This window comes from Pelmatolapia mariae, linkage group LG3_W (genome assembly GCF_036321145.2).
Source record: "Pelmatolapia mariae isolate MD_Pm_ZW linkage group LG3_W, Pm_UMD_F_2, whole genome shotgun sequence".
Lineage (NCBI taxonomy): Eukaryota > Metazoa > Chordata > Actinopteri > Cichliformes > Cichlidae > Pelmatolapia > Pelmatolapia mariae.
In genome coordinates, this window is record NC_086229.1 from 47,000,852 (window position 1) to 47,025,024 (window position 24,173).

The 24,173-nt window shown below is 37.9% G+C and overlaps 1 protein-coding gene across 3 annotated transcripts in view; it reads left to right on the plus strand.

Annotated features, from left to right (window-relative positions):
• Positions 1–4,583: 4,583 nt before the first annotated feature.
• LOC134624526 (uncharacterized) overlaps positions 4,584–24,173 on the plus strand; it is a 45,752-nt gene continuing 26,162 nt past the window's right edge. For 2 of the 3 annotated variants that reach the window (XM_063469524.1, XM_063469525.1), the window contains exons 1-15: positions 4,584–4,690; positions 11,232–13,344; positions 15,910–15,971; positions 16,341–16,379; positions 16,504–16,770; positions 16,987–17,279; positions 17,641–17,861; positions 18,129–18,263; positions 19,439–19,537; positions 19,699–19,760; positions 19,850–22,110; positions 22,465–22,656; positions 22,755–22,789; positions 23,201–23,332; positions 23,507–23,635. In XM_063469524.1, coding sequence (XP_063325594.1) covers positions 11,614–13,344; positions 15,910–15,971; positions 16,341–16,379; positions 16,504–16,770; positions 16,987–17,279; positions 17,641–17,861; positions 18,129–18,263; positions 19,439–19,537; positions 19,699–19,760; positions 19,850–22,110; positions 22,465–22,656; positions 22,755–22,789; positions 23,201–23,332; positions 23,507–23,635 — 5,658 coding nt within the window. In that variant the 5' untranslated portion in view covers positions 4,584–4,690; positions 11,232–11,613. The remainder of the gene's footprint in view (positions 4,691–11,231; positions 13,345–15,909; positions 15,972–16,340; positions 16,380–16,503; positions 16,771–16,986; positions 17,280–17,640; positions 17,862–18,128; positions 18,264–19,438; positions 19,538–19,698; positions 19,761–19,849; positions 22,111–22,464; positions 22,657–22,754; positions 22,790–23,200; positions 23,333–23,506; positions 23,636–24,173) is intronic. The other variant, XM_063469526.1, reaches the window with a different exon arrangement.

Consider the following 24,173-nt stretch of genomic DNA (forward strand, 5'->3'; position numbering starts at 1 on the left):
GCGCACCTCGCAAACGGAGGGCGCCCTTACTCCCAGCAAATGGGCGATAGAAAACCGATCGGTGCCTATGCCATTCCCAATATGCGCTGGGATGATGTCGGGGCAGCATGAGTACGAGCAATTTTTTTTTTTTTTGCCGATGCCTGTGATGCCGCCCCCCACCACGATGCCGCCCCGGGCAACCGCCCGGGTCGCCCGTATCTAAAACCGCTACTGGGTGTGTACTGTGACTGTAAGTAGACCAGGTTGTGGTCTGACTTCACTAGTGGGGGAAGGGGGGTGGCTTTGTATGTATCTCTCACATTAGCATACAGTAGGTCAATTGTCCTGTTGCTCCATGCGGACAATTCACAAACTGGTGAAAAGCATTCAGAGTAGAATCCAGTGTGGTATGAAGATGTTCTAAGAGAGAAGACCGCTGCTAAAAGAAAAAAGCAGGATGTTTTATTTCCTCAGGGGGAGCAATGACTTTAAAAAAAAAAAAAAAAAAAGATGCCGGTGAGTGTTAGCATACAACTCAGGACAAAATAAGTGGTTGTGTCAGAAACTGGACCTGAAGACCAAATTGTACTCTCTAAACCACGGCTCTCAAAATCAGGCAAATAGCCAGAGTCGACTCTGATTTTCATGATATTACAGCTGATAAAGGCATTACTGATGACCAAATTAATTAAGTAGCGGATAAATAATTAAATTAATTAATTAAAGTTAATAAAAAATAGTGGAAAAACAGGATTTTTTCTCTCTACCAGAAGTTTCTATTTAGTTTGTACACTGTTAAAAAAAAGTATTTTTTGTGAATTAAAAAAGTTGCCGCTTATAATTACATAACAGTCTGGTCAATGATTACCAGAACAGTTTCTGTAAATTTATGTTTATTTCTCACAGTTTAAGTCAGAGTCATGCTGACAGATTTCTTTCATTTACTGCAGCAGCACTTGGTCATGTAAGAAAACTGAGACATACTGTTAAAACTGCACTGCTGCTGTAACAAACAGACTCAAACACAACTGAAAACGGACCAGCAGCAGCTTCAGAATTCTCGGGGCTTCTTATTTATTGAGAAGAGTCTAACAGGCTTTCCCTGGACTACTCTGGCACATTTTCTGAAAATCCGGTACTCCCTATTTCCATATAGGTCTATCTCTGATGAGTCCTTGACAAGGCCCCACTGATTTATGTATCCCGGGCCAATTAGCCCATTCTTCTGCCACGAGAAGGCCTTGAGTGGTGCCGGTGCTCTTTATCTTCCACTGTGCTCTGAGCCAAAAAAGCTGTATGTGGAGAACTTTTAGTACAATCTCAGCACACATGACCAGCTTTCATCTTTAAACTTTAATATGATTGTGCTCAAAACACCCTGTGTGTTGTGAGATAAATTCAATATTTCTAAAATATGTGACCTAAAATAGAATTTCTATTAGATCTATATTCACGTGTTTTACTTTTTACTTTGACAAATAAAATAACCTTCCTTTAATATAACTGCGGTGCCTAACTGCACCCCTCCCCTCTAGCAGCCTGGTGCTCAGGTCAACTTCTTGCTGGCTACACATCTTTCTCTTGGCTGTAGCTACTTCTTACTGCTTCTCTGGATTGTCTCAACAGCACACAGGGGTTAAAATTCTGCTCTAACTGTTCTTCTTCTTCTTGACACACACCTCTCGAAAAGTGGAGATACTCATAAAATACTCAGAAAAGGGAAGGTTTTACATAAAAGTGGATGAAAAATAATTAACAGAAGTAAAATATTTGAACAGACCACACTAAATAAATAAAATGGAAGGAAACAGGTAAAGGACAAGAAATGGATTTTTTCTGACATCCAGCAACCATTGAATTACTTGTTATTAATTCATTTATACAGCGCCTTTCTAGTCCCTGTCAGTACTCTTGCTGCAGCATTTTGGATTAACTGAAGGCTTTTCAGGGAGTTTTTAGGACATCCTGGTAATAACAAATTACAGTAGTCCAGCCTAGAAGTAATAAATGCATGAACTAGTTTTTCAGCATGACTCTGAAAGAGAATGGAAGACAGCAGTCCTACATATTTGTTACATGTTATATGCTGTAATTATATAAGCAAGAAGTGATCAATGCAAATGTAATCTGCAGTTACAACAACAAAATCTCATCAGCCATTAATTTAATCTAAGCCAAATCTGCTTTACCCTGCACTACTCACAACCCCTATTAGAATCTTTGAAGCATGGCTGCATTTTTTTCCTTTCTTAGTGACATGACTTTCAGATACTCCTCCTGTGATGTAAAGAGTATTTTAGGCCTGCAGCATCTTCTTCACCTTGATGGCGTAAAGTGCTATTCTATGTTAGTCAAACTGTTGATTTTTTTTTTTATCGATTCAACTAAAGAAACAAAAGAAACTGCCTTAAGATACAATTTATATTTGATTCTTCTCCTGTGTCTATGCAACCAGTGTGGTGTCTGTGGCTCAGGTGGTAGAGTGGATAGGTTCTCTAAATTCTTCAGTCTGTGTGCCAAAATATACTTGAGAACGATTCTGTGAGTGTGTGCGAATGACACCGAAGGCATGAAAAGCTATGCTCAAGAGCTGTTAAAAAAACGAAAAAGAAAAAGAAAGAAGTAAGCGTTTGGCTCAAAACTTTTTGCACACGCATACTGGGTAGGTAACTGATTATTGTGTTAAATTCTTTAAAGTTTAAAAGTTTAAAAAAAGGAATTTTTTCTTTCATTAAGTCACCAACTAATTGCTCTAAGCCACATGTGTCAAACTCAAGGCCCGCGGGCTACATCCGGCCCGTCGTACATTTATATCCGGCCCGCGAGATCATTTTATATAGATGTATTATTATTGTTATGCATGGCCCGGCGATATGAGGCGCTAACAATATACAAACTACAGATCCCATAATGCAGCGCTGCAGCCTTCTTGCCAAACGCTAGGCTAACTGGGAACATTCCCACGTCAATCTAGCCGCTCACAATGGTAGAGAGAAAAGTTGATTCTGAAAGCAGAGCCTTTCAGCCACAGGTGGTGACGGAATATATGTTTACAGACATTGCTGGTAAACCCGTGTGCCTTATTAGTGGAGCTAATGTGGCTGTAATTAAGGAATTTAATTTAAGATGTCAGGATAAGCTGAAAAACCTAAATGCAGAAACTACAGAAAGTAGAAGAGCTAAAGAAGAATCTGACATTTCAGCAGACGTTTTTCACCAGAGCAAAATCACAAAGTGAAGCTGTCGTGAAAGCAAGTTTTATTGTAGCAGAGGAGATAGCCAAATCAGCCCGGTACCACTCTGAAGAGCTGCATGATGAAGGTGTGTGACGTCGTGTGTCCAGACAAAACGCAGATTTTGGCAAATGTGAGCCTGAGGAGAAATACGATTGCTGATCGGGTTTGTGAGATGGCCACTGATTTAAGAACACAGTTGTGTGAAAGAAGCAAAAACTTTATTGCATACTCTCTTGCTGTGGATGAAAGTACAGACATGATGGACATTGCACAGCTGGCCATCTTCATCCGTGGAGAGGAAATATTGAACATTAAATCGATGCACGGGACAACGACAGGAAAAGACATTTTTTAAAACGTATGTCAAAGTGTAACCGACATGAAACTGCCCTGGGACAAACTTGTTGGACTTACAACAGATGGAGCGCCGGTGAAAAAAGCGGACTAGTCAGCAGGATGAGAGTAAAGATGCAGGAGGAGAACTGTACCGGTGAGTTAACAGCATATCACTGCATCATACACCAGGAAAGGCTGTGTGGTAAAATCCTAAAAATGGAGCATGTAATGATCACCGTAACGCAAACCGTAAATTTTATCCGAGCTAAGGTTTAAATCACCGTCAATTTCAGTCTTTTATGTGGGAAATAGATTCGGAGTTTGCCGACATTCCTTATCATACAGAGGTCCGTTGGCTGAGTCGGGGAAAAATTCTCAGTAGAGTTTTTGAGCTCAGCAAGGAAATCTGTCAGTTCATGGACATGGCACATTTCAAGTAAAGCTGTCACAAATGCACCAGTGCAACTTGCCTCACTTTCCCTGTTGCCAAGCGGACTTTGCTGAACTGCACCTGTGCAGATTCAGATGGAGCTGCAGTGTAATGATACACTCAAGGGAAAGTACGACACTGAATGGCCCGCACAGTTTATTAGTTTCATTCCTGAAGCAATGCCCCAGCTCCGTCTACATGCGGCTCGAATCTTGTGTATGCTTTCATTTATTTTTTCTGGGGTTTTTGGCAGCATGTTCATATTTCTAACTTGCATAATTTTGACAGGATATATTTTTATGAAGAGCAAAATATTTAAAGTTAAAGTTTATTTTTTTTAAGTTTATTTAATCTGGAATAATATTCCTGTCTGTTTTTTATTCATATTTATGTTTAAAAAACATTGTTTTAGTGTGTTCAATAAATGTTTATCTTGTTTGGCCCGCGACCTAAAGTGTGCCTTGAGTTTTGGCCCCCTGTGCAATTGAGTTTGACACCCCTGCTCTAAGCGATAGATTTGTGTGGAGAAAGCCAGATTTGAAGTTTATGCTTTTATTTTGAAGGGAGGCCTTATAAAGCGGAAGTCCGTTCCGCCTGCACGAGACGTCACACTAAACAGGGACAGTTTTATTTGGAGCCGAGATAAGAAAGCAGAGGACGACAACAGACGCAATCAAAGCTGTTGGCTACGCATTTATTACGAACGGTATGTAACGGAAGCTCTTATTAAACACAGAGCGACGTGTTTTTAATCTCAGTGGATGTGTGTACGCCTTTAGTGGTTTCAGGCTTAGCTAGAAGCTAACCTCAGTTAAGCTAGTAAAGGCAGCCTGTAAAAATTGCAGCAGCTACTGTTTGAAGAAACAGTTGGATAGCCGTGCTGCCATGTTTCATGCAGAGGAGTGTGAGCTTGGGATGATACTCTTAGCATCCATATGAAAAAGATCTGTTTGTATCATAAATGCTGCAAAATGTAGGCCGCATGTGCATGTTTTCTTAGATGGTACTTTTCTATACAGTTTTAAAACACTTTTCTGATATAAACTTTGTAAAAAAAATGGAGAAAAAAAAACATAAGAAGAGACTTATATAGATATAAATATGAGTGTGTATACCTGTGTACAGGCAAAGCAAAGGCCTACTTGCAAACAGGGGGATTCCCAGGATTTTTAAAATGGGGTGGCACAGACCTCCCCTAACCCTAACCCACCCACAAGATATAGATAAGATAATAAAAAACAGCATGACAAGGTTTTAGTAATAAAAAATACTTATAAATACTTTGTTAGGTTTAATTGTTTAACAAAGTACCTGGTTAGGTTTTGATAACCAAAATAGCAAGTGATATACAGATAGCGATTTTCTCTTATGATTATCATTTTAAAGTGATTTTGTTTTGTTTTTTTACTGAGAACTGTAGTTGACAGGATATATGACAGGGGGAATCAACTTTTCTTTAATGCGAAAAGGTAATTTTCATAGTGCAGTATGGAAATCTGACCATTTATTTTACTAAGTTACAGGGTCCTATCTCCCTGTGCACTGCTAAAAGAAAGAGATACAGATATTTAAATGAAGATTAGCTTGTGTACACCCACTTTTTACCACACATTTTGAAACAAATTTACTCCACTTTCCAGCATGTTTACAGCATTAACAGATCAGGACATTTGCCCTTCTCCATAATTTTCTTCCCAACTACTTTGATCCTTTCCTAATACTGAGGCTGTTGGCTTGTGACTTGATGTGCTATTACACATCTATGTAGGTGTGTGGAAACAGATTGAGCAGTAGCAATTAATGAGTAATTACTCTGTAACTTATCATTTTAACAGATAACCTTTCTCTTACTAGTCACCTTGGCCAATGTGTGATGTAGAGGAATAAGAGTATAGCTTGAAGAAACTTTAACTCCTATTTAACATGTTAGCAATGATATTCTGCACTGAGAAGAGTCATGAAGGCAGGACCATTAGCGCTTACTGGGTTTGATAACACAGGCAAGTTCCGCATGTAAGTTAACAGACTTTTCATTTTACAACTGCAATCTAAAGGTCTGATTCAACTTACTTTTGGCTCAGTAATATTCTTTCTTCTGTAATGTAGATGCATTGCAAAGACTTCTCAGAGTAGTCCCTACACATAAGTTTAATAATTTACATATAGAGAGTTGTTTTTCAAAGCAAATACATGTAATTTAATTTCAAAAATTGATAAATATCATGAAAATTTAATTCAGATGAAAAATAAATAAAGGGAGAGGTGGTGTAGTTAGAAAGACAATGCTGTCTGTTATTGAGTTGGGCTGTAGTTACGTGGATTTGTATGCCTCAGCACACCTGGACCACCATGGGCCACCAACACAGAGCTCAAGCTAACAGCTAAAAAACCCCACTGAGTGATCCAGAGAGAAAAGCAGCTGCAGGCAGCCTTTAGCTCCTCAAGGTCAGCTGCAGATACTGTGTTTTACTTCTTCTTGATTGGGTTGGAAAACAGACTAAAGTGCTACATTGTGAAAAACTGAATTGAAACATAATGTACATAGTGCTGAGTTATGCAGAACTGAATTTTAGAAGACACAACGAGTAGGAATGGGTTAATATTTTGTTTAATTATTAAACCAAGAACTTGTTAGGAAATATGGCTTTTTGAAAAGGTCACTTAGATGCAGCTTTGTGTCTCTATAGTTTACATTTTGAGTAAAGGTGTTATTTTGTCCAATGAAAAAGTTTGTTTGGACACAATTTAATTTTTTTATTTTAGGCAGCAGGAAGCTGGATTGAGTCTGTGGGCTGTATTACACTCTCTGTGCTCTAGTTTCAAGTTATTGACTTGAGGCACTTTTAGTCTAGAGTAGGGCTGGGCCATATTATACCGTTCACGGTAATACCGGTATAATGTTAGGCAACGATAGGAAAATGCAATATCGCGATAGAATATGGGTCAAACGCGCATGCGCAGTGCCTTTGTTTTCATACGCACATGGCCGATTGTTGAGTGAAACGGATGAACCAGAATTAGTTTGTAAAAATGGTGCCACTTCAGTGATGTGGAACTGGTTTGGTGTTTGTCCGTCAGATACACAACAAAGCACATTTTTTTTGTAGAACATGCAAGCGGCCGTCGTTATTGCCGTATTTGTCGGACTAAGGTGCTCGTAAATCTGGGAGTAATCTGGGTCCTAAACTCCCTCCGTTTCAGGTCCCAAAGTCAAACAAACACTGCAGCATCACTAAGAGTTAAAAACTGTCTAAATTCTTTCATCTTTAATAAAATGATCAGCATTGCTGCTTTACCAGGTGTAACTATGAAGTTTAAGATCCAGGCATACATGAAAACAGAATTTATTACATTTAACGGAGTTAGAAGTTAGCAGGAAGCTAGCGGAAGTTAGCTCGCTAGTTTCGCTAGTTACCTAAGCATGACATAGCATGTTCTGACTGAGAGATTTCTGAAAAAATTCAAACGTACAGCTCTGCTATCACTTCCAACATAAATGAAGACAGGAAACTAAACAGCAGTGACGTTTGTAAGGTTACTGAAGTTGGGCTAGCTGGTATGTAATGATGTGCTACGTGATTGCTAGCGACACAGCTATGTTAGCATAACATAAACAGTGAAGCTGGAGGAATCAAGGCTAACAGTTTTCCACTCAATAAAAGTTAACGTGAAGTTTCCTGATGGTTAGAGACAAATGCAATCGCATAGCAGGATGCTGTAAACGGACCAAACTTTAGTCAGGAGAACAACTGAGATAATCCATCCACAATAGAAGGTTAGTCATTAATATACTGCAACAACATGGGAATAGAGCAGCTGTGATAGAATACAGCATTAATGAATCAATGGTACAGAAGTGGAGGAAGCAAGAAGAATGAGTTGAATAAAGTTTGATTTATCTGACTGCTTTGTTTCGCTTAATGTGCCTTATAATCCCGTGCACCTTATGGTCCGAAAAATATGTATTTAACTTTTTTATTTGGCACACTGCAGTTTAATGTTGCAAAGCAACTCTTTTTAACTTCAGTGGATATTATACATGGTTATGCTCAGGATATGTCAGCCCATTTCTACTGGAAATGCCTTTTGGTTAAACTTTCAGCAAGGAATTTGCATTTGCACTGTTAAATTTTTATATAGCTTTAATGCACATAAAAAACAGCTTCTTGTTTAAGTGAAAATAAATGGATGGTGTTTTTTTGCGCTAGTAAAGTTGTGGAGTTGTATTTCGTCTCGCATCAATTATATCGTCAGTTATATCGTTATCGCAAATTTTCAAATATATATCGTGATAAATATTTTTGGCCATATCGCCCTGCTCTAGTCTAGAGTTGTAGTTCCTGCATTTCTAAGAATCATTTTATTTAATTTTAGAAGTTGTGCATGGTGTGTAGCATATGAGCACAAAATGTTAAGATGTTAAATACCTGCTAGATAATATCTGGTGATGTTATTTTGTAGCTTTTGTACTACTAGTATTATTGCTGTTGTTTTTGTTTGTTTGTTTGTTGTTGTTTTTTTACTGCTCCTGAGACATCTTGTGATGTGAAATTGTTCAAGTCCTCTATCTTGTAGGCTATCTAGAAGCATTTTTGTTCTATCCCAGACTCACACATTCATTTTTTTAACCATTTTTAATATCCTCATTCAAATATATAATTTTCCATGAAGTTGGTAATCTCATCTCTCATCGAATGGATACTGGGACATTTTCCTGCACACAAACTTCACAGAGAGGAAGGAGATGGACATGTTTTACCACACCACAAAGTAAAGCTGGATTTACGGTCTGTCCGTACTGCATGTCAGATACCAGATTGGTTTGGCTTTCTCAGGCTGCAAGACAAGGTCATCTGATGAAAATATGTGGACTGACTGAAGATGAGCCAAAAGCATGTTTTTTTTCTTGCTAACCTTAAATTTTTTTTGTTTTTATTTTTTTTTGCATTACCACTTGCATTGCCTACCAGATCAGCAAGGAGTGTATCATTTGTTTTTCTTTGAGAAGTAATGTCTGGATAGAATTTTTATTGAAGATGTACTTTTGCAATCTTTTTGGATAATACAGTCAAAGGTTGGGTAATGTTTTCAAATTTTCTAAATGGCATCAGCATTTAAATACCTCAATGTTGATACACAACTTAGATTATAAGTGTACATACATTCATGGACAGAAATGTCAAATCAATATCATGCTGTCAGTAATTTATGAGAAATGTAATTTTTTTCTGGGGCTGAATGGCTGCATAACATATATCTTTCATAGTAAAACAGTCAAGAATTTGGTGCCAAATATTTTGTTTATATTTGGGGTTTTCTTAAATGTGACAGTATACCTGCTTACATTTTAGTAGCAGTGAAAGTTTAAAAATTTCTGAACTTGTCAAGGCCAAGGTTATGATTGTGTCAGAAAGGTTTGGTTCACAGCACTCATTGGTAGAAGCTAATACACAGTAAAATGGGGAATTCCCAGGACATCACTGGAGATCTGAAGAGGATTATAGAAGTACACAAGTGGGAAATGTGTCTGGGCCCTTTCTAAACAACTGCAGATTCCGGCATCATCAGATAGAATAGAATAGATTCAATTATATAAGTCATTGGGAACTGTACATACTTTGTAAGGATTTGAAAAAGACCCGAAGGACATCATAAAAAGTTGGTTTGAAGAGTCAAAAACCACCAAAGCACAGCTCTGCCATGGATTGGGAGCTTACAGAAGATCATTGCTGAGCAAGTTTTACATCACCATTGACCGAGAGGCTGCCACTGAAGAGAAACACCACTGCAACAAAATCAATACTTTTAGATCAATTAATGTTGATAACCTACCAAAAGGACAAAGAAGACTGAGAGAATTTTTTCATGAGCAAGCATTGAGCTGTTGCTGCCAGTGAAGCTGGTACATCGAATTAGAGTGGATATAATAATGAAAGAAACAGACTACTGAAGAATTCTTTAGCAACTCCCCAAACCATTGTGCAAAGTTTGGACAGAATCAGATGTGTCAACAGGGCTAGTTTTGGAACAGGCTAGCTACTAAGCTTTTGGAATGGCCTTTTCAAAGTCCTGAGCTTCAGTTGATAACAGAAATTATGTGGACTATACTTGAAAGTCAGATTTTCGCCAGGGAAGAAATTATTTCAAACAAAGTGGTAAAATTTGCAACCAGAATGATACTATGAAAGCATAGGTGTTCTGAATGTACATGTAAGAAAACCTTATATTAGGGCTGTGCGATATGACCAAAATCTCATATCCCGATATAAAACATCTATCATCCGATAACGATATAAATCACAAAAATTTAACATTTTCTGTAAATTCTGTGAATCTCAGGTTGCTGAAGTGTTTCCAGCTGGGCGTCGTGTACCTGGAGTCGAGTGTTTTAACCGATGCATGAAACTACACATTTTTAGACATAGGTTGTAACGGCCGCCGTTTCCTTTGTGAGTATTTATTACACAGCATGCTGCGGTTTCCCCCGCAGTTCTAACGTTTGAGTCTAAGGTTTATTTTTTAGCACCCGAAGGCTCTTTTTGCTTCTCATCCGTAAATACTCTGCATACTTTTTCACGTGATTCCATTTATTTTGAAAAGTCTCAACAGGATCTTGAGCTTTATTGTGAAAGGTTTATGTGGAAAATAAACAAGCGGACATGCGATGGTTTTACCGTCATTGTTGCTAACGACAACGCATAAAAACAGGCGCTTGTCCGTCTGTAGTGTGGTTATATTAAATATAAGAGAAAGAGAGAACTTTAATAAATTAATATAGCCACTACAGTGACCATCAAAACGATGAGAAAATATTGTCGTAAACAGTTTATTTTGCGACACCACGAAACAAACGATAGCGTAAAATGAAACGATAGACGTTTTTATATCGTCATCCGATATATATCGTTATATCGAACAGCCCTACCTTATATGATTTAAATTTTGCGCACAGATGTTTTTTTTTTTTTTTTTACTCTTAAAAATGTACGTTGTACAATCATTCTGCCCCAAAAAAGCTCAGTTCAAATTATTCACTGATTTATAATGATGTTCTCTAAAGTACAAATTGGTTTTTAAATTTTTGTAGTCAATCTGCTGGTGCAGGGAAATAAATGAGTTTGCCTGCATTTTTTTCTGTTTTTTGACCTCGTTTTCTCTTTTTATCTGACCTTTGATGTTTGTGCTTCCTCTGTTTATTTCTAGTAGTAAAGAGCCTGATATTGTAATGATAAATTTATATTTGGCAGGAAGCAACAGAGTGAACAAATCCAGACAAGACCTTCCAGATGGATTTCACCCATCCAGGAAGCTGAAGCCCACACCAGTTCAAAATCTTTTTTTTTTTTTTTTTCTTTTTTTTTAAATTTCTCAATTTTGTAATTGCTATTGAAGATTTCCCATCTCCCGCTCCCAGGATCAGCGTCAAACCACATACTTGAAGTTCTCTAAAGGATCTCGCTACACACAAGACTTCGTTATTATGGTTGCCTGACTGAATGGTCACTTTGCATTTTGCACGAGCTCCACATTGACAATGACCTCCAGCATACCTACTTTGTAAAAAACCAAAAGAAAACAACCAAACACCTATTCCATTGACTGCTGTGGCCATCCTTGACTTTCTGAACCATGTCCCATCCCCTTCATAACCCCTATAATTTTGGGATACAAAGTTCTACGCAGCATCAAAATGCGCTCAGCTCTTCTGGAGCATCCTCTGGAACTTCTGACTCTACGTTGGGAACAATTCCTTCACTGCGTGCTTTTCCAGTGAGCTACACCCCCCCACAGAGTAGTTCTATTTTAGATGGAGGCATAAAGAGATCTACAGAAATGTATCTTGGTCAAGCCAGGACAGAGATGAGACAGCAGCCTGTTAACCAGGCCCCTTGCTTTACCGGCACTCAAGAAGACAAGTTTATTTCTTCAACTGCAACGGTTGCCTCCAGTCCAGTGTGCTCAGCATCTCAAAGACACTCTGATTTTAAAAGTGGGCCTTGCTCCTTGGACTGGTCAGCCTATAAGAAAGCCACTGAAAATGATTCTTCTAGATTTTTTTCATCATCTACTTCACTGAGCTTTCAAGGCAGTGGTGAAAGAGAACAGGATATGCAGTCCATTCCAGGCTTAGGTGATTCTGACTATCGAATGCAAGACAAACCTGTGCTCCCTACTGATTCCAGTTACCCAAAGTACTCTTCACAAGAAGCTTCTAACATCCTTTTACGTTTTGGACTTGAAAAAGATGACTTGGAATATCTGATCTCCTACCCTGAAGACCAGATAAACCCTGGCAATCTGCCTTTTATCTTAAGGCAAATCCGCATGAAGAAGGCTGAGAATGTTAAACCTATTGTTCATTCAAAAGCCTGTCCTGAACCTCAACCCACCCCCAGCATGACCGTAATGGACAGGTTCAGAAGGGAAGGGATGCAACAGGACGAATTGGCACAGATTATCAAACCAAGTAAAGTGATTGACTATGGACATACTAGCAAATACGCTGGAGGGTTTGGCAGTGATATAGGAAAGAGCAGTGGAAGTGGAGCTAACAGTAGTGAGAGTGGCAGTATGTTGCTCATGGACACTTGTGATGGTGACAGTTGCAATAGAGAACCACTGCAAGAAGGTACGGCAGAGGTGAAAACCAGCACCTTGGTTTCTTCACATGACCATCGGGGTACTGTTTCCACTAATAGTTCAATGCAGAGCTATGAGCCGCCTCCAAACAGGAATCTAACTCAACGATTGCTGACTCAGCCAAACCAGGCATCTCAAGAAATCATCAGCTCTTTCTCTCTGCCAAAGAAAGACACAGACTTAAGACTTCTCAAATCCAAACTAGTTCCTTTGAAAGAACCAGAGCCAGATTGCCATTTGGCATTAAAAATCCAACCACCTCTCAGTCATATTGCTCGTGGTGTGCATCCTGATCAACCTGGCCTTGTGCTCATCGGCAATAATGATAACAGTTGCACCAAGGATCAAAGTAAAAGTCAACAACAAGCGCCAAAGGTTGCTAAGCCCATAAACAATCAGAAGATGCACCAAAGGCAGATGCAGCAAGAGCTAAAGAAACAGGCGGAGCAGCAGCGGCAGCAGGACCAGAAGCAACCACCAGTGCAGATGGGACAATGCCAGTCTGCAAAACCAGCTACTCCCCTAGCACCTCAGATAATTCCTAAACCAGTGAACTTCGTTCATATGCCGCTGCCACTTTCCAGCAAGCAGTGTCTTGCAGACAGGGAGCTATCAAAGGGTCTGCCAGCGTTGGCCATGATGCAAGACTATGCTGCAGCCACACCACAAACCTTTCCACATACCTGTTCTCTCTGTTTGCAAAAATGTACTGGTATGAAGGTGAGTGGAAGACCATACTCTCTTCTGTCTCCATTTAGAACATTACGGGTATTTATTTCTGTCTGTGATTTTGGTTAATTTTAAAAAGAACCAAAAAAACCAACATTAATTTGTGAAACAACCTCCTTGCTTCCAAACTTTACGACTGCATTTTTAAAGCTTTTTTTTTTTAAAATGTAAATTTCTGTAGCATATTCTTCTGATCTGTTATTTAAGTCTTTCCACCTTGGACACATACTAGAAATAAGACTTATGAAGTAAATGATTTCTGTCATATTTCAGTCTAGAAGAAAATGACTGGGTGTGCATCAGTCTGCTCGTATAGCTTACTAGAGCTGCCTCTTGAAAAAACTGGAACATTTTCTAATGGTTCTCAAACAACATCTTTATTCATATATGTTGACATGTCAAAACATGTCACTTAGGGCACAAGGGAGATTGTCAGATGTTGTATTTATGGGGAAAGTAGTTAAGATTGGATTATCCGAGCTGCGTTAGTCTCTAAAAGTACTTCATAGTTACCCTTTTTCTAATTTAATTTAACAATAATGGCAAATTGGAAGTTTCTGGCCAACAAAAAGGAAACGATAAGTGAAGATGAAGAGTCTGCAAATCTGAGGAACATGAGCATCAGAAAGATGACTTTTCCCCCTAATTCATATTTAGTTTACAGCCATCCACTTTAGAACAGTTACTGTCTTTAGAAGAGTAGCAGTCATCTTGCAGTGACAGTCATTGGTTGAGATTGTGAAGCAAAATTAAGATGTTCTATAGTATGCTGCAAAAGTCTTGAGCCCCTTGCATTTCCTTTCCAAGGATCCAGAGTTGCAATTGTTATTGCAAATGGTATTGCGCAATAGTTCTCCAGGCTTTATGAAGGACTTTCAAAGATTGTCTTTGGACATTGGCTGCTTTTTCAGTCATTTCATTCCAGTTCTTGTACCAAACAATTTTCAGAGGAATGTTTTTTGTTTGTTTGTTTGTTTGTTAAACCAGTTAACATTGATCTATGAATGATTCAACCAATAAAAAATCCAGCAAGCCCACAGGTTGAACCACTAGTGTGTCTACACAAAACCGATAACTAGGCAACTAATTCTTTTTAAATTGTATTTTTATGCACTTCGTCAGCTTGTTGCAGAAATACATATTTTTTTCCCATCTCTTTAGTTAAATCTATGTAAATTGCCAAAGATAACACTTTCTGACCACTGCAGAAAGTGTAGTGGTTTTGCACCAAAAAGATGATTCCAAAAGAGCTATTAGCCAAAATATTTTGAGGAAGCTGGACAAGTGGAAGAAAAGAGAAGTGACAGTGTTGAAAAACTATTTAAAGCAGATAAACAGTACCTGAGAGTCATGTCCTTCAGAGACAGGAAAAAAAAGACCTGCAACATGCATGTGGCCCTTCAGTTGAACAATCTCCTGTTCACTGAAGCCTCATCATGGTCTCAGTGGAAGGGCGGCTGTCAAGAACCTTTTTTTAATAACTGGTGGTCAAAGGGCCCGGTGGCGCCAGTGTCCAGCAGCCTCGCCACTGTCAGTGCGCCCCAGGGTGGCTGTGGCTACAATGTAGCTTACCATCACCAGTGTGTGAATGGGTGAATGACTGAATGTAGTGTAAAGCGCTTTGGGGTCCTTAGGGACTAAGTAAAGCGCTATACAAATGCAGGCCATTTACCATTCCAAATATTGGTATCCAGATGTTATTAAAAGCTCAGTTTTTCCCTCATAAAGTTTATTTCTATATTGCTTGCAGACTTTAAGTGAGTCATTGTAGTTACTTCCCGTTTTAGTATAAATAAACAAGGGGTTCAAGACTTTGGCATACTACTGCGCTATAAAATGAAAATCCCCAATGCGAGACCTTTAGAAAAAGGGGGATGGGTCTTCTTCTTTGACTGCCCAAACGCCAATTACAGGTTTGTGTGTGTGTGTGTGTATGTGTGTGTGTGTGTGTGTGTGTGTGTGTATATATATATATATATATATATATATATATATATATATATATATATATATATATATATATATATATATATATATATATATATATATATATATATATATATATATATATATATATATATATATTTATTTATTTTTTTTTTTTATTTTTATTTTTTTGGTTTCATCTTCATCCAGACCTGACCTCTGCTGAGATGACGTCAAACCTCAGGACTAATTTTTATTGACACATTCACACATAGGACAGAAGAGACCTATGTTGCGGAATCAAGAGTCCTGCAAGACTTTTTACATTTCTGTATTTGTTTTGTTGCTAAATGCATGACTGTGGTCTTCCATGCCATCCTATATATTTATAATCTTTAAGGATTTTGTTTTTATAGATTTATCATACTTATATGTACATTTATTGCTTTCCACTATGGCTTATGAACAGTCAGCTGATGTCCAAACTTTGAAAGAAGTCTAAAGGCTGCTGTGAATGTTAAGTACATTGGTTGTCAGATGGTTAGAAAAACGTCACCCGAGCGGTTGTGGTTAATAATACTTTTGCTATGACAATGAGGCCTATCTAAAAATGTTTGTTCTGACTACTAGGAATGGCTCCTTCACCAGAATACCAGCTTTCACCTCGACAACTGCAAACTTCTTCGGAAACGGTCAGTCTTTTCTTCTTTTAACTTTCTCTTTAACTGGGGATGTCTGACCACGTTTTGGCCTAACGTTTCAGTGGGTTACTGAACAGAATGAGTGGTTGTAACGTTATAAAGTCTTTCGTAGCATTGTTCCTGATGCTTTGGAGTTAGTTGTTTAGATGGGTAGTATATCCTCTATAGCTTGTTGCTGAGATCATCAAAATCAGTTTTAAAAATTGTAAGGTGAGCTACTTTTCTCAAGCAACATTGTTAATAGGGTTGATCTGCCAGGGTTAATCAGTCCCACGAGAAATCATGCTTTAAGATTGATTGTTTTAATAGATTTTTGATTTCCCTTATATTGTGGGTTTTTTTTTTTTTTGTCTTTGACAGATATCCACAGTGGGATGGTAAAGTACTGACGTACCAAAGGTAAAAGTCTTTGTCTTTTGGGAAATTAAAAATACAGCAGCTTTGCAGGTTTTTTTGTTTGTTTGTTTGTTTTTTACAGTTATTTATAGTTGTTTTTTTTTAAAACCTCTGTTGCTCTTATTAGTGCTTCAAATACAGGAAAGAAGTCCTCGTCCTCCACCTCTGGCAAAACTTCCCAGCATCGTCATCAGAAAACCAGGCGTGAGAGTCGTTCCCGTTCTCGCTCACACAGCCCACGTCGCCGCCTTGGTTCAGATGGCAGAAGGCCTAAACATGGAAACTATTTATGCTCTCGCTCAAAGAGCCCTCACCATCACTACAGCTCTGGGGAGAGAAGAGAGAAACTCAGTAGTGGATCACGATCGCCAAACAGCTCCAGACATGCTCGCAGGTCCGATTTAAAAAAAAAAAAAAAAAAAAAAAATTAATAAAGAAAATAGAAAAAAAAAGATTTCCATTACAGTGAATTGTATCATGGCATCAGTGTTAGGTTTGACCTTTTTATCCTTACTGGATTTGTAATAGAAATATTGCTTTGAGGTATTTCATTGGCAGTTTTGAAAATGTCCTTATTTTATTTGAGCCTGAAAAAAAATGTTTGATTCAGACTTTCTAGGTCCCGGTCTCGTTCCTTCTCCCCACGGAAGGACTATCTTGCCTCCTTGCATTATCAATCACATTCAAGGAGCCGTGAAAGACGATCCTCACCGAGAAGGAGAGATGGGAAACAGTTACTACAAAAGAGGAGTGATGAAAGACGATTGCTGACAAGGAGACGAGATGATAAGCGTTTGCCGCTGAGCAGAAGTCATAAGAGCTCATCATCAGAAAAGAGGCCTCAACAAAAGAAGTTGGACAGCAGTACAAAAAGACTTGCTAAACAGCTGCTGGAAACCACAGGTTTGGCAGTGTGCACACACATATAACTTAAAATCTACTCATAATGAATACATTTCTCCCACTTCCAAATTTATGTTATATATATATATATATATATATATCACTTTGTGTGTGAATGGGTGGATGACTGAATGTAGTGTAAAGCGCTTTGTGGTCCATAGCGACTAAGTAAAGCGCTATACAAATACAGGCCATTTACCATTTAAATAAAATAACTACTGAAATTACAGAAATTTCACCTGTTTTTTTTTTTTTTTTGTTTGTTTGTTTTTATAAAACGCTCCAACTGACAGGATAACCTTCTCTGTTTAGACATATGAACCACCAAAGTGTGACTCTTTTTCCATCTTTGTCCTTCTAGGTCTCCACTCTTTGTCAAAAGAGTCTGACCTGGAGGCCATAGCTGAAACAATCGCTCCTGTCATACTGGCTGAGCTAGCCAAGATGAAGTCACCATTAACATCATTATCATCCTCTGCTTCTACATCATCCTCCTCCTCAAAGAAGGCGAAGACCACCAAGTCATCTGAAAGTAAACCTGGACTTCATAAGAGCGAAGCAAGTACCTCTTCAAAGCCTAAGGTTGGTGTGTTTGCCAACAGAGTGCAAATAATATAGTTCCTCCTTTCATCCTCAACTTTTGGGTCTAAGGGACTGAGAAAATGTTTTGATCTGTGATAAAGGGAAAAGAAAGAAACAATTAAAACAAAAGTTTTCCTTATGACTAACAGGACTCGTCGACAGACAAGGATGTGTTTGTCTACACCAAACAAATTATAAACGGAACTAGCTTCAATCATTCACAGTCAAGTCTATAGTTAGTTACTGATTTTTTGTCTGTTTGCACAGGCTAGTAAATCTTTTACTTCAACAATGGTCAAATTACATGGGATTGTCAAAACTTTTTCTCATGAAGAGGTGGTTGCTGCTGTGGAACATTTTGGAAAAACAGAGTCCATTGTACTGTACAGGTCCAAGCTAGAGGTATGTATAGTGGGAGTAATCAGCTGATATGTTTTTGCTATAAAGGTATGTGGTACATGGAGTCACGTGAAAAAGGAAGTACACCCTTTGTCATTTCTAAGGAAGTGTGAGCATATGGACTATTTAGGTGTGTGTTAACACAATGCCAAGGAGGAAAGACATAAGCAATGATCTTAGATAGTCAGTTATTATTATCAGTCAATCTGTATTTTTAGGCTATTTATACCACTATTTGTAGTCCACCATTCTACAGTTAGAAAGATTCTTCACAAGTGGAAGATATTCAAAGGCAATCTTCTCAGGAGTGGACGTTCTAGAAAATTCACCCCACAGTTAGACCGTGCAATAATAAAAGTCCAGACCTCAACCTGACTGAAATGCTTTAATTGGACTTTATGAAGATGGTACATATGCCCTTGACCTCAATGAACTGAAGTGAAAAGAAGGGGAGAAAAGGCCAAAATTCATCCACAATAAATCATGGGGTCTACTTAGTTTTTCACACACACTGCTTCACCATCTTGGCTTAGTTTTTGTTCAAATAATTTTTTTTCCGTTTTTAAAAAAATTGACAGTCTTACACAATTTTTATGAGATTGTGTTCAAAACATTTTAGAGTGTCGCAAGGGCTAGGATTTTTATCATGTCCTGATAAGTAAAACTCTAGAGTTGAATTTGCTCTTTCTTTTTTACATGACTGAAGGTTTTACAATAACCTAACATAATTCTGAGTTACATAAATATGTATAGAAGTGCCCTTGTTCTGTTTTTGGTTATTGCTTTGCTGTTTGGTTAGGGATTATCCAAGCAACAAAACATGCTTTTCATCCCAAAAGATCTCTTTTTATGAGCAATATTTGACAGTTCACGCTTGTTTAAAAAAACATGCCATTACATGATTTGAAGTGCTGTTTTAGAAGAGAAGATTTAAAAAAAAAAACCAAAAAAAAACCCCTATACCTAATTAAAATTTAGTTTAGTTGATTGCCGTTATGTCTGCTTGTTTTTGAACCACTGTTTTGTGCTGGTCTTGGTAGTGAATGTGAATGTGGTCTCTGGCTAATTTGCCCCACATGGTAAATCTAACCTTTTGTTTGTGAATATAGTGGGGACATAGTCCAGATGGTTGAAATAATCACAATGATTTCACTTTGTGTGTTTATTTGCACATGTAGGCAAAAGTGAATTTCATGAAAGAAGAAGATGCTCAAAAACTGAAAAAGTTAAAGAGCATCAACATAAAAGGAATACCAGTCACTGTTGTCAGAGAACAGGTATTGTACCTTTTCTGAGTTGTTTTTTAATTATGGTCAAACTGTCAAAACTTGGAATGTATTGCTGTAGCATCATTATACTGTATTTATTTTACTAATTTTATTATGTAATTTAATATATTCTACTTTTTCATGTTTATTCAAACTAAATCTGTTTACAGGATACTGTTACAAAGAAGCCTCTTCCAGCCTTTACCAAAAAACAACAGAAGCTTCCACAGAAGTAAGATATGCTTGACATTCAGACCTTCATCTCGATTGAGATTCTCTTTGTTCCTGTCTTTTGCACTTATTAAAATCTTTTCTTCACAGAAAAATCGTCAAGTCCACTAAATCCGCTTCAACTGGAAATTCTTTTAAAAAGCCGTTGTCTTTGTCATCTGGAGACAAAAAAAATACAACAGGCAAACTTGTTACTAAAGCAAAAGTCTTGGTTTCCAAAGCAAAAAGTGTCTCAACAAAACAGATATCCAAAACCTTAAAGCAAGGCAAAGTAGCTGCAAAAGGAGCTGTAAATGTTGTTGAAGAGAAGAAAGATGCTTCAAATCTTAAAGGTTGCAATGATTCCAAAAGTTCAGGAAAGCAGCAGGGTGATGCTGTCTCAAAACAAAGACCTACCCTCAAAAGATCTGAAAGCAATGCTAAAAACTCTGTAGTGGCATCTAAAGATACAGTGAAGGTGGTCCAATTGTCAAAAAAGACTGTGAATCCAATTAAAGGAACTGCAATTGTCACTCGTGCAAAGGTCTTAGTTGCCCAAGCACAAACAGCCTCAACTATCGACAAACCTCAAAATCAATTACAACAATTGGCTGCAACAGGAACTTCAACAACATTAAATGTGGAAGAAATTACTGTAAAGGACACTAATGTTCAATCTAAAACTTCAGAGGATAAGCCTGGTGTAGAGACTTTAAAGCCACCAGAAATGGAAATAAAGTTTCAGCAGCCAACAGTGGTGAGTGAGGAGACAACCAAGGTAATTAAAACAAGAAATGCAACAGCTTCTGAAACAAAGAACCAGGCTGATGAAAAAGTTAATCAGAAGGAAAAAGAGGTCAAACACACTGAACTATTAGAGTCTGTGAATACAAAAGTCGTAGAGCCCATGGAAGTTGAAAGTTTTTCGGGTAGCAAATGCTTACGAGAACTAGAGTCCTCTGAAATAGGACAAACACCACCACAGACTTTAGGAAGCTCAGCTCAAGCTGCTTTGGATACAAAGCAGACACCTGAAAGGATGAAAATGGGTCAAGAGCAGCAAAAAGGCATGTTGGACACAGTTCATGCCACAAATGTTCCACCCAAACCTAAAGCTTCAGAAAATAAGCCTGATGCGACCTTCAAGACTCCCAAAAGTGATACAAATGTTCAAGAATCTGCAGTTATGCCGGAAGACAGAGCAAGAAATGTGTCTGCTTCTGAAATGAAGCAGCAGACAGAATTAGCCAAAGCTGAGACAAAAGAGGCCAGTCATACTGAACCACTTGATTCTGGGAATAAAAAAGTGACAGAGCCCACACAACATTTTACTGACAGAACAACTGAACTAACCGAATCCAATAAGGATCAGACACCAACCAGCACAACTGAGACTACACTAGATGTATCTGCAACAAAATATCCGATTGATACACCTCATAGAACACAGACTACCATAAAACAAACAGAATCCTACAAGGATTCAGAGGTTCAAGAATCTGGAATAGTTCCTGAAAAGAAAACCAAGATTCCTGAAACAAAAAATGTATCAGTTTCTGAAACACAGCAGCAGGCAAAATTGTTGAAAGTTGAGACAAAAGAGCCCAAACACACTGAGGATTGCTTTGAGGATACAAAGGTTCAAGATTCTGGATCTGCCAAAAATGATGTGGACGAGGCAATGGAAGTCGAACATTTTGCTGAGAAAAAGGCCTTACTAGCCAAATCGAGTGAGGGTCAGACACCAGCCAGTACAACCGAGACCACACCAGCAATTGATCACCCTCAGAGACTGCAGACCAGAGCTGAGACAAAAGAGGCCAAACACAGTGAATCACTAGAATCTGGAAAAACAAAAGGGACAGAGTCCATGGAAGTTGAAAGCTCTGCTGACACGACACAGACCATTGTCAAAAACACAGAAACTTTGGAGATCCAAAAATCTGCAACAGTGCTTGAAAACACAACCAAGGTTCTTGAAACAAGAAATGGAGCAGCTTCTGAAACAAAGCACCCGGTAGAATCTACCAGTGTTGATGTAGATGCAAAAGATACCAAACGTGCTGAATCACTGGAGATTGGAGCATGTAAAAAGGCCTTAGCAACCAAATCCAAGGAGAATCAACCTTCAATTGATACAGCTGACACCATACTAGCTGCATCTCTACCCAAACCTTCGACCCCATTAAAGACACCACAGACAACTATAAAAATGCCATCCTCATCACAGATCCAACAGAGTGTGACGCCAGATCCAGAGTCCACAACTGCACTAGGACAAAAAACCCTGCAAATGTCAGGAAGTTCAACTGAAGCTGCTCTGGAGGCAAAGCAGACAGTTCAGAGTGTGAACACAGTCGCACAGCAAAAAGGTATGTTTGATACCATTAAGCTTGTGAAACTGAAACTCTATATTTGAGGAATAAGTAAGGTAACAGTTAGGCACCATTATTAGTTGTGACTTTAGTATTACATGGAATATGTAGGACAGTGTTGTTGGAGACACAAAATACAGGTTGTGTCTTTGTTACTGATAATGAAAAAACATACACTCATGTTGAAAAATAGTTTTCACAGGACTCAGTGCATTTCTATGAACACATTCTGAGTTTGCTGCCATTTCTTTAGTTTATGTCTGCCTGTGGACATGTTCATGATGTTTGCTTCTAAAATTCTTTTTCAAAATACTGCAATCTATCTGAATAAAACTCCTCCTCCTTTTTAAGATCTTGTGATTGCTGTGACAAGTCAAAAGGACCTGTCAAAAACTGTCAGCAATGTTTTGGCAGTGTCGACTGCAGTAGCTGCATCTTCCAAAACTGAGCCAACAGCTGCAACAGCAGGCAAGCAACAGCAAAGTTTTAGCAACCTGACTTTTGGGGAGAAGATAGAAAAGCTCATGGATAGAAATCGCCTGAGTAAGTAATGACAGAAGCCTGTATGTGGGTCATTATTTTGTTTTTTGGATCAAAACTCCCATTTATTTAACTGTTTTTATGTTCACTCTACCTCGCAGATTGTTTCAAAAATAATAAAACATTGCTGTCAAAGGTAAGTTTGTTTTTTTTTTTTTCTTTCTTTTTCTTAAAGGTATGAATAACCTATCTCTCAGTTTTAGGTGTAGTGAAAAGAACAATAAAAATCTAGTAAAATATCCTTTATAAATGTTTAGCAAAAGTAATAGTGTTATCTGTATGTCTTTAAAAATTACAAATGTTTTTCCACTTTTGTAAAGATAATTTGGAAATTTAGTCAACAAATGCATAACGTGTTTTTTTTTTTTTTTGTTTTTTTTTTTTTTAAAGAAATAAAGTGGTGCTTTTAGTATTTCACATTTCTTTTTACAAGATAGTCATCATACTTTTGTCTCCTGTGTTGCATTCTGCTTAATAGTTTGGGTAAGTTCACTTTCCTGAATCTTAACTTCTAATTTCTCCTTTTCCCCTCCTGTTTAAAATGAAGGTGATGTTGATCACAAACCTGCCAGACTATGAAAATAGCTGCTACACAGAGGCGGACGTTGCCAATCAGCTCTCCCTATTTGAATTTGGATATCTAGAAGATGACATCTATGTTATTCCTCAAATGCGTATGGTAGGTACCAAGTTATAAATCTGCATTACTCAGTGATCCCACAGGTATATTTCTAGGTCTCTCTTTGGTTTCTTTATCTGAGGTCAGCCTACATTTTCCTGTGTGTATTTGTGTACACAAGTACAGTACACAGGGAATGATTAAAATAATAACAAATGTGACTTTTCCTTCTAGGCTTTTGCCATTGCGCCAAGTCTGATGAAGGCAAAAAAGCTTTTTCAAGCGTCAAAAGAGAAGAGTATTATTCTCAATGGGTCCACACTTTGTTTGGAGTTTTTAATCTACTCCTTTCCAATGAATCCGGTATGTACTAATACAAAAATACTGTATATTGTGGCATGTTTGGAAAAAATTGCTGTGCTTCTAGTGCACAATCTTGTTGATCCCTGTAGATTAGTAAATAAGGCACTGAGAGGATGGTATTTAACTAAATAACTTTAACTTTAAAATATTGTTTAAAGTAGGTTTTTTATCAATTGAATTTTTAGATTATTTAAATGTAATAGAGCATGTAAATACCATACTAAGGTCTTAAAATTTTCTTTTTTAAAAATATTTATGTTACCTCAAACTTCAAAGCTTCTTGGTTAACATTAGCAAAAAGCTTTTATCTATCTTGATTTCCTTGCTACAAGTTTTTAACTTGAAAATATCAAACTGTCTGTTCTTTGAATCATTATTATTTATTGATGATGCAACTAGATAAATTAGTCTTTCACTGCCTTTTGCTGTGCTGCGCCACAAATTGCTAAATTTGTATCAAGGAAAAAAGAAAACCCTCCAGACTGAAGTGCCTTATAAATACCACCTTACATACATTAAATGTTTGAAATGATACTAC